Raw genomic sequence first — 18157 nt, forward strand, 5'->3', positions numbered from 1 at the left:
TACAGTAATTCAAAAACCTTAAAAAAGAAAACCCTTTTGAACGCAATTATTTTAGTAGGAAGGCCCAAAAAACGAAAATTTGCAATTATTACAAATGATGGTTGTCTATTTTGACAAGGGATTACAACAATTCAAGAACCTCCCCTCCCCCCAAAAAAAGTTTGACGCTTAGTACATATCGTTGGTAGAAATCAGACTAACTTCAACAATTAAATATCTTTGAACAGACTGCAGTATAGAAAAACACTAAATTATGTAAAGAGCAAAAACTGGTCATTGCAAAAATATTTATATATATATATTTCAACAAGGGATTACGACAATTCCAAAACCTTAAAAAAGAAAACCGAAAGTTTGAAGCTTAGTAAAAATTGTTGTTAGAAATTGGGCTTGGTTTAATAATCCAGTATATATCTTTGAAAAAGCACCATATGAAAAGGCATTGAGTTGCATAAAGATCAAAAAACTGGTAGTTGAGAAAATATTTGATAATGAGAATCTATATATAGAAGTCTGCCGCGGGCTAAGTTCTGGGGCCCACCGGTTGGTAATTGAAAAAAATATTTGTATATATTTTAAAAAGGGATTATAACAATTCAGACACCTCAAAAAATCAAATCAAAAATTTTAAAGCTTAGTGGAAATTGTTGTTGTAAAAATATCATTACCGAATTTCTTTTCTTATAAGTAAAAGCAATGTCTTTTTAAGAGATGAAAAAAATTGGAAAATTTTTTAATTTCAGTTCAGAATCGCTAAAGCTATTATTTAAACTGCATAAATATTTAATGTATCTGAAAAATATTTTTAATGTTTTAATTCAAAATACAAAAATACCTGAAAATTTAAAAATTAGTTTCTTTTTTTGTTAGATAGAATCACTCGCTACGTGATTAAGCTTACAGGTTTGAACGTAACCAGTTATAAATGTCAGTAGCAAGACCCAAAAAACGAACATTTGCAATTATTACAAGTGATGATTCGATATTTTGACAAGGGATTGACAATTGTCGTATTGACAATTCAAAAACCTTGAAAAACATAACCCGAAGTTCAAGCTTAGTACATATCGTTGTTAGAAATCGGATTAACCTCAATAATCAAATATTCGTCAAAGGACCTCTGTTTAAAAAGACATGAAATTGCGTAAAGAGCAAAGAACTGGTAACTGCAAAAAAAATTTGTATGTATTATAACAAGGGATTACAACAACTCAAAAACCTTAACAATAAAAACCTTTTTGAACGCAACCAGTTATATAATGTCAGTAGAAAGGCCCAAAAAACGAAAAGTTGCAATTGTTACAAATGATGATTCTCTATTTTGACAAGGGATTACAACAATTCAAAAATCATAAAAAAGAAAACCAAAAGTTTCAAGCTTAGTACATATCGATGTTAGATATCGGACTATCTTAGAAAAATAACAGTCAGCTGTATTGCAAACATACTTGTATATATTTTAACGAGGGATTACAACAATTAAAAAACCTTAAGAAAACCAAAAGTTTGAAGCTTAGTAGATATCATTGTTAGAAATCGGGCTTGCTTTAATAATCAGATATTTTGGAAAAGACCGCCGAATGAAAAGACAGCAAATTGTCTGCGATTAGAAGACAAGCGACAATGAGAATCTACATTAAGAAGCCTGCCACGTGTCAAGTGCCGGGGCCTGGTGGCTGGTAATTGCAAAAATATTTATATATATTTTAACCAGGGATTACAACAATTGAAAAACCTTATAAAAGAAAACCAAAACTTTGAAGCTTAGTAGATATCGCTGCTAGAAGTTGGACTTGCGTTAATAATCAAATATCCTTGAAAAGACCGCAATATGGAAAGACAACTAGTTGTCTCAAATTGTCTGCGGTTAGAAGACGAGCGACAATGAGAATCCATATATAGAAGCATGCCACGTGCAAAGTGCTGGGGCACGGCGGCTTCGCCGCCGGGCTCCCTTTACTTTATATATATATAAAACATGGAATTATAATTGTAGGTGCTTAAGAACTCGCCTAAAACTCCCTTCCCTTTCCCTAACTGGGTTAGAGGCATCATGGTATATTCTGGCCTAAAACAAAACGATTTAGAATGGTCAGAAGTCTGATAAAATTCATTATGAGCCTTAATTTTGGTTTTTGCAAATGAGGTCATGTAGTAAAAATTGCAATGACGTCATGACACTTCTCACACTTGCGTGAAAAAATTGGAAATTTTCATGTATGCAGAAGTTTATACTAAATTGCTTAAAGAGCAATTGGTAATTGCATAAATATTTGCATACATTTCGACAAAAATATTAAATTGCTTAAAGAGCAATTAATGTGTGGGTGCATAAATATTTGCATATATTTCGACAAGGGATTACAATAATTAAAAAAGCTTAAAAAAGAAAACAAAATGTTTGAAGCTCCGTAGAAATCGTTGTTAGGAATCGTACTTGCGGTAATAATAAAATATATTTGAATAGCCTCAATATAAAAAGCATTAAATTTCGTAAAGAGCAAAAAACTGGTAATTGTAAAATTTTTGTATACATTTTAACAAGGGATTACAAGTTTTCAAAAACCTCAGAAAAAAACATATTTAGAAGCATAGCAGAAATCGTTGTTAGAAAAACATAAATACCGACTGTCTTTTCTTGTAAGTATAAGCAATGTCTTTTTAAGAGATGAAAAAAAGTTGAAATTTTTTTAAAGTTCAGTTAAGATTCGCTCAGGTTCGTTCAAGCTAGAAAAATGCCTGACAATTTTAAAATTAATTTTTTTTTGTTAGATAAAATCTACTCGCTAGGTGATAAGGCTTACATGTTTGAACGCAACCAGTTATACAATGTCAGAAGGAAGGCCCAAAAAAAACAAAATTTGCAATTATTACAAATGATGATTCGATATTTGACAAGGGATTATAAAATTTATAAAACATTAAAAAAGAAAACCAAAAGTTTCAAGCTTAGTAGAAATCGTCGTTAGAAAAACATCATTACCGAGTTTTCTTTCCTTAGAAGCATAAGCAATGTCTTTTTAAGACATAAAAAAAGTTGACAAAAATTCTTAAGTTCAGTTCAGAATTACTAAAGTTATTGTATAAACTGCAAAAATATTTACGGTGCCTGAGCAATAATGTTTCAATTAAAAATAGTAAAATACCTGACAATGTCGAAAATTTGCATTTATTGTAAATGATGATTTTTCAGAATCATCTGAACTATCAAACAAGAAGAAACTGAAAAAAAACACAGAAGAAATTAAATCCACAATGAGTGAGAAACAACCTAGACCATCAAATGAGACTTGACCAATACGGGCAGATAAAGCATAAGACCTCTCTAAATGGTCTGAAATAATGAAAATATAGAATCACTGAGAAAGACAATTGTCACTAGAAGACAAGCGACATCAAGAATCTAAGCGAGTCAAAAATTAAAATGAAGGGCAAAGACACAAGCGGTTAGAAGGCGACATCGAGAATCTGAACGAGTCAAAAATAAAAATAAAGAGCAAAGAAACACGCGATTAGAATACAAGTGACACCGAGAATCTGAGCGAGTCAAAAAGAACAATCAAGAACGAAGACACACGCGGTTAGAAGGCGACATCGAGAATCTGAATGAGTCAAAAATAAAAATAAAGAGCAAAGAAACACGCGTTTAGAAGACAAGTGACATCGAGAATCTGAGCGAGTCAAAAATGAAAATAAAGAGCAAAGACGCACATGGTTCGAAAACAAGTGATATCGAGAGTCTGAGTGAGTCAAAAAAGAAAACGATGAGCAAAGACACACACGGATAGAAGACAAGCAACACCGAGAATCTGAGCGACTCAAAAATGAAAATGAAGAGTAAAGACACACGTGGTGAGAGGAAATGCGACTCTGAGAATCTGAGCAAGTCCAAAATGAAAATGAAGAGTAAAGACAGGGGCAGTTAGAAGAACAGGCACAAAGCCAAGCATATACGTACAAACATGTGGAGCCCTTCATTTTCCCGGGGAAAGAGTAGCAAACAAAGGTAATTCCTTTGGAAATTGCTGCTTGCATGGTCGAATTGCATTGTCACCAGCACAAATTCCAAATGAATTGATTTGCCTTTTTTTAAGACGTCACTTGCTCTCTGAAGAATTTCATAAACTCTTCAGAGAGCTTCTTGGAAAGAGCTCTATGACCTTGCCTTTGCAAGTTCATGGGCAGGCTAGAAGATTTTGCTGAATGACTTTGTTTTTCATGTATTATATACATATATGTATGTATGCATTTTGTTAGGTTCTATTTTTATTAATAAACCTAACTTAAACGTATTCGAAAATTGAACTCGTGTTTTAATCTAGCTTCATTCAACGTAAGCGATGATCGAACCATAAATAGTCGTAATATATTTAGCTTTAATGTAGCTGTACAAATTGTTTATTCCACATACAAAAGAGCATGCCTGGCTCATGGCCTTGAATTCGACGATAAACAATGCTTTGGCGCCCTTGAAGAATCGGCACTGTTCAAAATGCCTTCTGTAACGCGAATGCTCTTCACACAGATCCTTGTTTTTGGTAATTCTGCAGATCCAAAAGCTGTTTGGGACAGATTCAAAGATCAATTGACAGAGGATTTCATTCGGCCTGCAAGACGAAGTAATTTATCTGAAGATCTTGCAGTAAAGCGTGCATACGCATTAGTGCATCCAATTTAAATACGATGACAATAGAAGGTCGAAATTTTTGTTTTTGGGTGGAACAATATGGCATGGACAACGTTGAGAACAACGAAAATGACCAAAACTTGGAATTTCTAAATTCTAGTGAGTCAGCTGTTACTGGAGATAATATGTATGAGCTTTCTGCAAGAAAAACACATCGAGATTGTTGACAATATTTTAAATGCTATCAGTGATCCTAATTATGTTGGGAAAAAATGTTTTTTAACATGATAAATAATTTTCTAAACTGGTCGACGGGGAGCAGGGCTCAATGTGTTGGCCATAAACAAAGATAAGAAAATGCGGAAATAACAAATAAAAGATATCAATAAAAAAAACATACAAGGTAGGAGATAACAGAGGAGGCCACCCCAGCGCGATAACACCACAACAAAATTCATACTAAAATCTATTATTCATCAATCCCAAAATCCAGACAAAGAACCATTTTTGAAATATGTTTTTTCAAAGAAAATCGACTCTTGAAACTTGGGAACATTTCTACTAAATTAAGTTTATTTACAATATGAGGAATCTGGTATCTGATTGAGAAGCTAGCTTTTTCTAATTTAATTGGGGTAAGGCATTACTTGTTGGAGCGGACGTTGTGGAGAGGAGAAAGGGGAGTCTCAATTATACCCAAATTAAGGAGATAATTTGCTGAAGATTGGATATCATAAAACTACATTGCTGTATGCAGGTCTTTCAGTTGTTTGAGATTAAGTATATTGAGAAAAACATATAAAGTTTGGGTTGCGAGAGATTTTGAAGCTTCATTGGGCGATTAACGAAAATACCAAGGATTCTAATTACCTTATTTTGAGTTATCTGAAGAGGTTGCAGATGGACCATGAATGTGTTGAGATACATTACAGGGCAATAATTAAGATGTTATTCAATTAGACAATGGTATAAAATCTTCAGGATGGAAAAAGGAAACACATGTTTCAATCTATGAAGATAACCTAAGTTATGGGCAAGTTTCAATCTCAAATAATCAGAATCCATAGGAAAATATAAAGGCTCATGGAGAATAATCCCAAGGTAACGAAATGAATTTACTCTTTTTATCCTACTTTGGTTTACAATTAACTCTTCTATGGTAATTTTATTTACTGCCCGCTGTGACCACCCGAAAATCATGAATTCAGTTTTAGAAAAAATCGGAGCTAAGTAGTGACATGCAAACCATTTATTCAGAGATTTCATTGCTGTTACCATTGTCTCAACCAACAAAGATGGGGTTTTAGCTTATACTTCACCGCCGTATCATCTGCCAAAATTATTGCTAAGCTACTATCTTGGGGTAAACACCTCGAAAATTCATTTATACAAGTCAAAAATAGTAATGTCCCTGATACGGATCCCTGGGAGACTAAAATATCATCAATAACAATATGGCTTGACAGGTGCCCATTTATTTCTACCTGAATTTTTCGACAATGCAGGTAAGATTTTATTAGATCTAGGCCTTTACCTCTAATACCTCTGTTTTTAATTTTTTACAGCAAGGTTTCGTGGTTTAGCGTATCAAATGCGTTTTTTATATCATTTGGCAAAACTTCATAGTAATATCCAAAAATTTTTTGCATGTTTAATGAAAAGCTTCCAAGGTATGGACCGGCAACTGCGGAACAGTTTACAGATGTAATGGATAATATTAGACATCACTGTGAATGTATGGAGGCATAATTATCCTTTACTTAGTTTCAGATTTATTCGATGATCGAGCCTTTATGTACTACATCCAACGACTATGACGTCATTGATCAATATTGTACATAAAAAATGAAGTTTTTCGTGAAAAATTGATTCTATTTAAAGAAAAATTAATTACAAATGGCAATAGATTAAGAGGTTTCTTTTAAAATGAGCCATTGAACAACTTTCTACGATGTTCCAGTGCCAAGTGCTTTTAAATGAATTTAAAAGCATTTGAAAAATTAGTTATGATTATTAACTCACCCGTCCAGCGCTGTTGCGCAAAAGTACTTAAAAATAAAAAAGGTTTTTGCGGTTGGGAGTGGAATACATTTTTTTTTATACCTAAAAGCTTCACAACTGTGTACCCAACAAGATTTTAAAGTTTCTTGGCAATTGGATGAATGGTGTAATAATGTATACAAGACAGACATATATACGCTCGTTTTTATTGATCACATGATGATGATCTGAGAGTATGTATTAGCTCTCTGGCACATTAGGCCAATACACACAGCCAATAGACGTTAAGCATAAAAATTTTGATTGTTGTCATCCATATGCATTAATTTTCCGAAACAGCATAAAAATTAACAAATTTCAAAATTTCCGTCAAGTTGAAGGCTAAGAGGCAGGAAACAAACAGCCCTGACCAAAGGGTAGCTATTGCACTTGAGATTGTATCGATTAACTCAGACTAAAAGGAGTTATTGAAATTGGGACATTTTAGAACACAAAGAATTACTGGATTTGGAATGTTTCTGATCAGCCCTTGCCAAAAACGTTCCAGACTGTTAATAGTCCCAATCATCCCAGATTTAAAGGAGTTTTCAAACTAGGAGTATTTCTGATCAGCCTGGACCAGAAAAAATAACGGGACTTTAAAGATTTTTGACTAGCCCAGAACAAAAGAAGCTACCTTACTTAGAATATTTCCAATCAGTCCAGATGAAAAGGAGAAACGTGACCTACAATATTTTCCATGATCATGAAACCCATACTGGGGCCCCATACTAGACCAAAGATATTTTGGATTTCAGCTTTAAGATTGAAGAGACAAAGGGGGTCATTGGTCATTCTATCAAACGTGACTACCTACACCACCAGATTTTAGCTGGAAAATAGGTATGTTGTCCCTTGTTTCAACTGAAATCATAGAAGCATTTTAAAACTGTATAATTGGAGGAGAAAAATTAGCCTGGTGTCCCAAGAACAGAACCCCTCCACACCAGCTTTCAGCATAAAGACGGGGAGGTCATAATTCTTATGAAGGGCTAAAAACTTATAGGGCAAGTATCTTGGGCCAATGGGAAAAAAGAATGGCGAATAACACGGGGACACCTTCCTTCTCCTTCCTCGGTAGGAAGGAAGTCGATCTGCTTGACACTTAGGGAATAAGAATCTTGGGATAAAAGGACAAAGTGATTTCTTGGAGCGAATACTTTTTCCAAGCCTCATCAACTTTAACAGGAGATAAATTTCAAGCACACTTTCCCAGTATTTTTTCTGTTTTGGCGGAGTGACTGATGGACTATAAAGTCTCAAAAGTCAGGGATTTCAAGCAGGTAAGTATGAACGATTTTTTTGGGGTGGGGAGGAATAATAGAAAAATAATCCGTTTATAATTTGAAAAAGAAGTACCCAGAAATTTGCGAAAATATGTGATTTAAGAGAAATTAAGCCTTCCTGCGTACCTCCCTGACTCCCTTGACCATGAAAATTTGCAGCCTGATAACACATTGACTGTAAATGTCCTTATATGCCATTTATAAGACCTGGCCCTACAATTATTGAAACGCCCAGAACAATAAATTGATAGACGTTGTTAATGAAATGATGGAATAGGATCCGTTTATATTCAATAGAATCTACAAAATGAAGTTTTTGATACCTTCAGCTCTAAAAGACCAAAAATTATGTAGATTTTGAATTCGTATGATTATAAACCCTCCAACCCATAAACCAGAAATTTATTCGTAATAAGTAATATCAAAATATTAATGCAGAAAACTAGAGCCAGTATAAAATTTCGAAGGTATGTTCCAATTTTGCTAAGGATTTAAATTGTACTCCAACATTTTGCTCTTTAAGGAGAAACCTATAGAGGAATTTGCAAATATTCTGACATTTAACATATGATAACACTATATTAATCAAAGCACCAACAAAAAATAATTTAATGCAAAAGGTTCCAAAAAACTATTTTCAAAGGAAAGTGAAGAGCGATAGTAAAGCCTAAAAAGAACAAATAATTCATATAGGGTAGTAAGTCAAATGTGAAACGTCAACGAAAAGTCTTAAATCAACTGAAGAGAAATTACTATGAATGAATAAATGAAGATAAAAAGGAACAGATATTAAAATGAATAATCATATCACACTTCAAAGGAACATAAATTACCACACATGAAAGTATTTACATTTATATTCGCAATTTAGTTGCCGCAAAAATTGATTGGGATGGAGAAGGAGCGTTCGTAGCTGTATTGGTTTCATGTGACTTGGTACTGCAGTGAGTTGTTAGTAGTAGTAGCAGTAACAGTTAAATTGAGATTTTGTATTCAACGCTACTATCTCCTTCTCAAAAATGGCTATCTGAATTGAGAAGCTGGCCCAAGATTTTCAATCTTTGAATTACGGAGTAATGTCATAAATGCGGTCTAAAGATTACCCATAATTTATCACACTGTATTGCCGTTCCCATTTTAATGCTAGTCACCAGTCATTTTTCCGCTGTTAATACTTGTGTGTAATTTTCGTTTTTCATACTCCTCTTAGTTCATTATTTTCATGCCCAGAGAGTAAGATTAAATTGTTATTATACATATTTTGTTACCTGTTTTATCCTAGACAGACTACTGAAGTATTTTAAACATCACCAACTATGATGCCAGTAGTAACAATAGCATTAGTGGTGCTACAACAAAAAATGGTTTAAAAGAAGCAAGATATAGATGGCAATATAGTACTAACCTTTTTGGATTCATCTTCAGTTTGAGAATTTTTTTCTAAGAATTCTTTTTCTTCTTGCGTGATGCGAGGGTGACAGGAAGGTGAATCAAAGACAAAAATTGTGAGGCAAATGCACCAGAGCAATCCCATTACACCTGAAGCAGGAAATAAGAAAATGAATGATAAGTAATCAATAAATATTTTATCCTATAAAAGAAGAAGATATATTTATATATATATATATATATATATATATATATATATATATATATATATATATATATATATATATATATATATATATATATATATATATATATATATATATATATATATATATATATATATATATATATATATATCTATTCTCTATTCTATTCTACTATTTTTTTTTTCTATATATATATATATATATATATATTTATATATATATATATATATATATATATATATATATATATATATATATATATATATATATATATATATATATATATATATATATATATATATATATATATATATATATATATATATATATATATATATATATATATTTATATATTTATATATTATATATATATATATATATATATATATATATATATATATATATATATACATAAAGCTTTACATGCATTATAACCATCTTACAAAAACCGCCAAATTTTAAATTTATATATCCAAGAAAAGGTATACTTTAAATATGAAAAAAGAAAGACAAATTTTTAGGACATAATATAGCATAATATTACTTTATTATAAATTAATTTTCATTTCAATATAATTTTGTTCAAAAGTCTAATATAACAATTTTGCGAACGTTATCGTAGCTCTGGTGGGAAAAAGAGGTAGCAATAGGAAGGAATTCACATGAATATGCCAAAATAGGTCTGGAACTTTCTAATCATGTATTCTACATCAAAATGCGCAAACATTTTTCAATGAGTCTAATGGTATTTCAACGGATGTGTCATGGAACGAAAATAATCCTTAACGATCTTTTTTTTTCGCCAAGAAAAGCAACGTTCAAGTAACTCTTAAACCAGCGTACTTAGATAATTTCGAAGACCACACTGCCTTTCCATGACGGCAAATGAAAGTTCAAATTGGGATAAAATCTCTATCGGCTTTAAAGCAAAATTGTAAGCCTGAAGATTTCACTTCAGCCCTTTTGGAAAATATTTTTAATTTTCCAGACAATTTTAATTTGTTCGATAATGTCTCTTTGATTTCTAGGGACCAGGGTTTAAAGCAAAATTTTCGCGAAACTATTGAAATTAACAAAATTTTATTTAAAAATATGGCTTTAAATAGAGACACGTGTGAATTTGGTTTGAACTCTATTTACGACAATTTATTAAAATCAGATAGAGTAAAGTTCGATTCACCAAATGCGATTAACCTCTGTCCAAGTGTTAGTCCATTCAACCCTAACGAGCCGGATCCAGGAAGCTCAAAGAGACTCGCTTCCGTTTTGCTTTGGAAAGAATAAGATTATTAGACAATATGTAGTTTTATTTTATTTTATATATAAATTATTGTTTTTAATTGTATTACTACTGATGACGGTAACTGGATACGTGACCGAAATATATATTATTTTTTGTGAAATTTATCACTGGCTATTAAAAGGATTTAGTCCCTATTTGAACTTTTATTTACCACCAGCGTACTTACCACCAACATAAAAAATGGAGGGCCAGCCTCCAGCAAATCCATGCTCACACAGCATGCCACTTATGGGAAATGTTAAAACAGAGGCTATTGTATAACCAGAATAGCCTATACCAGCCAGGGTAGCTCTTTCTTCTTTGGTTGTCCAATGTCTAAAAAGAACGTTGAAACATGGCGAAGACAGACCCTAAAAGAAAAATAATAAAATTCCGTTGGTCGGGTACAAAAGGGCTATTTCTTGTTAATAGAAATTTTATGTTCAGCATATTTGCCACTGGTATATAATAAACAAAAAAGACGATGAATAGCTTAACGATTTTGCCAGGGAACGTTAGATGGTGGTGAGGTTTTTCTTCTTACAGACCAACTTGAGTTACTGTCTTAAAGTTTAAAATATTCTTTGGTACAAACTGTCGAGTTGAAAGATGAACAGAAATGATTCCGTTTCTGACAGGAACTGCCACCTCCAAATCTAACAAAAATTGCAGAGCTAACAAGAATTGCAGTTTTTTTTTAAGATACTTATGGTATGTAAATTCCTCTTTGTCACTTTCTTTAACACTTCTCAACTAAACAAAAAAAACTCAACTCAATAAAATTCTCAAATTTGGAAAACCCTATTTTCCACGCAGGGTTATGGGGTAACTTCCAAGGGGTATTTTCTGCGGGTGGGGGTTATTTTCTGGGTGGGTGGGGTAAACACATAGAACGTTTTTGTTCACACTTGAAAAGATTTTGGAAGAAGAGGAAGATAACTCTGCAAACCAAGATTAGAGTATTGAAAGGTACAATGATGATAGTGATCAAACATAGTTTTGAAGCACGGGCGCTCCAAAAAGAAGGAGAATTTACTAAATATTTTCTAGAGTAACTGCTACGAATTGATTTGGGTACCCAGCTGACTGATCACATCTCAAACAGTAAGCAGAACGTAAAGTGTGGTTCAATCCCGCTTTCTAGGGCTATACTGAGAGAAGGGTTGAAATGGTTAGGACATGTTCTGTGGATGAAGGATGACAGACTGCCAAATATTGTCCTTGTCGGCGAACCGTCTAGAGCCAAAAGAAAAGCAGGTCTTCCCCGAAGGGGATGAGAAAATGTTGTAAAGTAATATTCAAGGGAAATAGGAACTTCTTGGAAGGGTATACAGATGAAGGCTTTGAATAGATTGGGATGAAGGAGGAGTGTACACAGCTTTGTTGGCCTCAGGCAGCTTGGTGCTACAGTGAGTTCTTAATAGTTGCAGTACACCTTCTGGTATCGATTAATGAAATAAATTAATCACTAAATGAAGCCTGAAGCTCTGAGTAAACTTCTTTACAAATTTGTTCTTTTACATACATATATATATATATATATATATATATATATATATATATATATATATATATATATATATATATATATATATATATATATATATATATATATATATATATTATATATAAATTATAGTAGCATAATTTTGCTACTAAAGTATTATATTTTCAGCATATTTAAGCATATTTCATTATGATTAACCTAAATTTACTTCTTGAGTGAGGTCGGGACAACACGTAAGGGCCTGCTCTGAAATACATGTAAAAAATATGCATGATCACATATGACAAATACATATTTTTTATGGAATAGTTTTTCCTCTGAATGGCGCAATTAATTTTTTGTGGAGTTTCTGTAAGTCAATGTATTTACTCATTACATGCCAGATCTACTATTTCACATACGTAAAAATTGTGCAATATTTGTGAGGTTGTAACTGTTCTTTAACTGTAATATTTGTCTTTTATTTTGGGTGTAATCAAAATCACCTGAATGGTATCAGAAAAATCAGAATCTTACCACAAACCATATAGTCCAAGCTACAGGAGCAAAGTCGAAACTAACAGTTTGGATATTTAAAGCCCATATTATTTAAAGCTCAACAAGTCATATAGTTCAAGCTACAGGAGCGAGGTCCAAATTAGCAGTTTGGCTATTTAAAGCCCATCTTATTTAAAGCAAAACAAACCATATAGTTCAAGCTACAGGAGCAAGGTCCAAACTTGCAGTTTGGCTATTTAAAGCTCACTCATCGTAAATATTAACTTTATGTAAATAAATAAGAAAAAGAAAATATTTGTCCTTACTGAACAAAAGCCTTGGATAACTCTTAAAGTAATCAAAATTCCAACGTTCCATCTTGCAACTAGCGGAATAAAAAAGGACAGTGTTGAATAGATTCCCATTCCAAACAGAATAATTTTCTTGCTACTACCACGATCTCCAAGAAATCCTCCAACGATCTGAGAAGAGCAAAAGCCCCAGTAAACTGATCCAAGGACGAGTGCCTGCAATTCCTTGTCCCATTCAAATTCTCCCATTATGACACCATCCTTAAAATAGAATATGTTACATCAAATTTAAGAGCTCATGCAAGAGTAATAAAAAGAACTTTAAGTACATGTTATGGATTTTCTGTATTGGAAATCAGATAGACTTTAAATAAGGAGTGAAATATCTTTCAGCAACAGTGAGAGGCGTAGAAATAGAGAACGATCGGGGAAAGGTATTAACATCTCACAAAATTTAGAAATTGCAAAGAATTGCCAATTCTTTGGTGATATAACAGCTACAAAAATACATTTTTGGAACCTCCTCTTAAACCGACTTGAGACCCAAGTGAATCATAGGCAAAGGTAAGTTTTTTGGCAGAGGGTAAGGAGCTGACCAGCTTGATGGGAGAATGAAATCTAGCGTCCACTGTCAGATTTTGTCTTTAAATATTTAGAATGCTATCTTTTCAAAGTCCCCCATGGCCTAAAATCTTTCCTCATTATGACTTTTCTATATACTGACCTTAGGCACTTCCACTTCAACTGTTCACGCAAACATCCAGCAATAAAATTAATATTAAAAAAAGAAATTACCATCACTTTAAAAATGAAAACACATCGAAAAACCTATTTTCAAACACATTTTCTGACCGACTAATTTAAAGCGGTTAGATACTGTTTGAAAGACATTCACGAAACGTTGAAATGTTCTTTGTTCCTAAGCAATGAGCAAACTTCAGACACAGAAATTAAATTTCAGATGAATCGAAAGAGTTTAAACTTCGTTCATTTTAAGCCTTTTTTTCATATTTTTTATTATTTTCGCGGGTCGAGTTCAGAAGGACATTTGAGGTGAAGTTTTATTTTTAAGATGAGTTTGAAAAAAAAATTGAATTATTAATAGAAATAAAGGCAGATAGTTTGTCACTGTAACAAAGAAGAAAGTTTATCGGAGGGGAAGTCAGCGTAGGGATATTAAAAAATGGGGTGTCACCTATGGGTTCAATATACGTTTCATCTTTTGAATCAGTTTCATAAAATAATTCATCATGTTCTCTCTCTCGATACGAATAATTGTTCAAGCGTAAATTTTCTGTAAACTTACTTTTAATGTTGTATTTGATAGAGTGGCAGAAGCATATTTCCACAAAAGATGTTTTTCAAGTAAAATTAAATAGCTGCTGCATGAAATCAAAGATGAGCAGAAATAAAGTCGAATAATCGTTCAAGCTTAAATTTTCTGTAAACTTACTTCGAATGTTATATTTGTTAGTAGCAGATAATTTTTTCCACAGAGAATATTTTTCAAGTAAAAGTAAAGAGCTGCTACATTAAATCAAAGACGTGAAGAAATAAAGTCGAATAATTGGTCAAGCGTAAATTTTCTATAAACTCACTTCTAGTTCTATTAACTTACTGGCATAGTTGAAAGGCCCATACCTCAGGCAAACTAAGAGACTTCTTTTTGATTTTGTTTGCCAATTTACTTCTTTTTTAAGGTTTTCTGTAGTTTCAAAATGTTTTCGATTTCTTTTTGAAAAAGATGGTTGCACGTTTGGTCGGCATTTACGCTATCATAGAAAATAATTTCAAAGTACCAAGACACATGACAGTATACCCTGAAACTCAAGACCCTGAAAAAGTTAGATTAATCCGATAACATATTGTCATTAATTTCCAGGCACGCCTGGAAGCGTGAACTGTGATGGCTATGTGTAAATGAAAGATGTCATATACTTGCTTTTCTATTTCTGTAATAACATAGGTTAATCTAATTATTTAATGCTATTTACCGTTACTTTTACACACAATATAACTTTGGTGTATGTTGATTCTTACAATAGTGTACAGCGGTTATCAGATATGAAAGAAAAATGTGAGTGAAAAAAAAAATACGAATGTATGATGCCTAACAATTTAAGAAGCTGTTGCTTTTCTTTGGAGGTTCAACATTTGAATCAAGAGACGGCCAGTGTCCAAAATTATTTTGGACAGATGTAATAACTTATTCATCACCCTCCCCCGAAAAAAAAATGATAAGCAGCATTTAATGGGGCGTCTTCAAACTATGAATAAAGTAATTTCACTATTTTTGAATTTTCAGATATTTCACCGTGCTGTCTTTCGGAACTTGACAGTCATGTATACTATCATGTGTCTTGGTACTTTGAAATTATTTTCTATAATAGCGTAGATGCCGAACAAATATGCAACCATCTTTTTGAATAAGCAATCGAAAACATTTTAAAACTAAAGAAAACCTTAAAAGATGTAAATTGGCAAACAAAGTAAAAAAGAAATCTCATAGTTTGCTTGAGGTAAGGGCCTTTTAACTATGCCGGGCAAAAAAAGGCCCACTTCTTCATAAATGATTGAAAATATCGGAGCGTTGACTTGGGAATTGCATAGGATGTAATTGAAACTGTGTATAAATTCTTAATTTTTATTCCTATTGCATAGGTAGTAAAGGAACATTTAACATTTTTCTAAATGTTGTGTTTTTTCAAAAAAATGACTCGTCTTTAACAGATTTAGCCATAGCCAGTTGAAACTGTGTATAAATTCTTCATTTTTAGACCTATTGCGTTGGTGATGAAGGAACATTTAACATATTTATTTCTAAATGTTGTGTGTTTTGCAAGAAAATGGCTCGCCTTTAAAAAATTTAGCCATAACCAGTTGAAACCGTGTATAAATTCTTAATTTTTATTCCTATTGCATAGGTAATAAAGGAACATTTAACATTTTTTCTAAATGTTATGTGTTTTTGCAAGAAAATGGCTCGTCCTTAACAAATTTAGCCATAGCTAGTTGAAACTGTGTTTAAATTCTTCATTTTTAGTCCTAATGCATAGGTAATGAAGGAACATTTAACATTTTTTTTCTAATTTTGTGTGGTTTCATAAGACAAACGCTCGTCTTTAAACCTGCGCTATAGAATGTACAAGGAAGCCAGATATTTCCATCCTATTTTTATTTTGTAAGCCTGCTTAAAGTACTAAATACATTGAACTGTTTGAACATAAGAATCATGTTGAACTTCTTCTATCAGGACAATTTTACGAAGACGAAAAAGGAATATTGTCCCGTTAATACCGATGAGATTATCTATGATGTACGATGGTATTGGTGTAGATATACGAAGTTCCTGTTGATATCCAGAGACTGGAGAACCCAAACATCCGATTATAGTTACATCTGCACATCTTTGATTTAATGTAGCAGCTCTTTACTTTTAGTTGAAAAAATATCCATTGTGAGAAAAAAGGTTTCTGCCACTCTAGAAAATATAACAATAGAAGTAAGTTTACTGAAAATTTACGCTTAAACAATTATTTGACTTTATTTCTGCACATCTTTGATTTAATGTAGCAGCTTTTTACTTTTAGTTGAAAAATATTCTTTGTGGAAAAAAAAAGTTTCTGTCAATAACAAATACAACAATAAAAGTAAGTTTACAGAAAATTTGCTCTTGAATAACTATTTGACTTTATTTCTGCTCATCTTTGATTTCATGCAGCAGCTCTTTACTTTTACTTGAAAAATATCTTTGGGGAAAAAAGTTTCTGCCACTAACGAAATTAACATTAGAAGTAAGTTTAAAGAAAATTTACGCTTGAACGATTATTCGACTTTATTTCTGCTCATCTTTGATTTTATGTAGCAGCTCTTTACTTTTACTTGAAAAATATCCTTTGTGGAAAAAAGTATCGGCCACTCTAACAAATATAACATAAGAGGTATGTTTACAGAAAGTTTACGCTTGAACAATTAATCGACTTTATTTCTGCTCATCTTTGATTTAATGTAGCAGCTCTTTACTTTTAGTTGAAAAATATCCTTTGTAGAAAAAAGTTTCTCATACTCTAACGAATAAAGTAATAGACATAAAATTACAGAAAATTTACGCTTGAAAAATTACTCGACTTTATTTCTGCACATCTTTGATTTAATGTAGATGCTCTTTACTTTAGTTGAAAAAATATCTATTGTGGAAAAAAAAGGTTTCTGCCACTCCAACAAATATAACAATAGAAGTTAGTTTACGGAAAATTTATGCTTGAATAGTTATTCGACTTTATTTCTGCATATCTTTGATTTAATGTAGCAGCTCTTTTACTTGAAAAATATCCTTTATGGAAAAAAGGTTCTGCCACTAACAAATATAACATTAGAAGTAAGTTTACAGAAAATTTACGCCTGAATAATTATTCGACTTTATTTCTGCTCATCTTTGGTTTAATGTAGCAGCTCTTTACTTTTACTTGAAAAATATCCTTTGTGGAAAAAAGTTTCTGTCACTCTATCAAATATAATATTAGAAGTATGTTTACAGAAAATTTATGCTTGAACAATTATTCGTATCGAGAGAGAGAACATGATGATTTGTTTTATGAAACTGATTCAAAAGATGAAACGTATATTGAACCTGTAGGTGACACCCCATTTTTTAATATCCCTACGCTGACTTCCTCTTCTGATAAACTTTCTTCTTTGGCACAATGACAAACTATCTGCCTTCATTTCAATTAATAACTCTATATATTTTTTTCAAACTTATCTTAAAAATAAAACTTCAACTCAAATGTCCTTCTGGACTCGACCCGCAAAAATAATAAAAAATATGAAAAAAAGGCTTAAAATGAACGAAGTTTAAACTCTTTCGATTCATCTGAAATTTAATTTCTGTGTCTGAAGTTTGCTCATTGCTTAGGAACAAAGAACAATTCAACGTTTCGTGAATGTCTTTCAAACAGTATCTTTAAAGTGGTGGTAATTTCTTTTTTTAGGATTGATTTTATTGCTGGATGTTTGCATGAGCACTTGAAGT

At 32.2% G+C, this 18157-nt stretch overlaps 1 protein-coding gene across 6 annotated transcripts in view; it reads right to left on the reverse strand.

Moving 5' to 3' along the window:
- LOC148948535 (sialin-like) overlaps nucleotides 1-18157 on the reverse strand; it is a 144594-nt gene that overhangs the window by 21564 nt on the left and 104873 nt on the right. For all 6 annotated transcript variants that reach the window (XM_089093967.1, XM_089093966.1, XM_089093970.1 and 3 more), the window contains 3 exons: nucleotides 13141-13386; nucleotides 11018-11201; nucleotides 9359-9492 (listed from right to left, as the gene is read on the reverse strand). In XM_089093967.1, the coding sequence (XP_088950093.1) occupies nucleotides 9359-9492; nucleotides 11018-11201; nucleotides 13141-13386 (564 nt within the window). The remainder of the gene's footprint in view (nucleotides 1-9358; nucleotides 9493-11017; nucleotides 11202-13140; nucleotides 13387-18157) is intronic.

The sequence above is a fragment of the Artemia sp. Qi Xiang Cuo genome, chromosome 9 (genome assembly GCF_049724085.1).
Source record: "Artemia sp. Qi Xiang Cuo chromosome 9, ASM4972408v1, whole genome shotgun sequence".
NCBI classification, from domain to species: Eukaryota; Metazoa; Arthropoda; class Branchiopoda; order Anostraca; family Artemiidae; genus Artemia; species Artemia sp. Qi Xiang Cuo.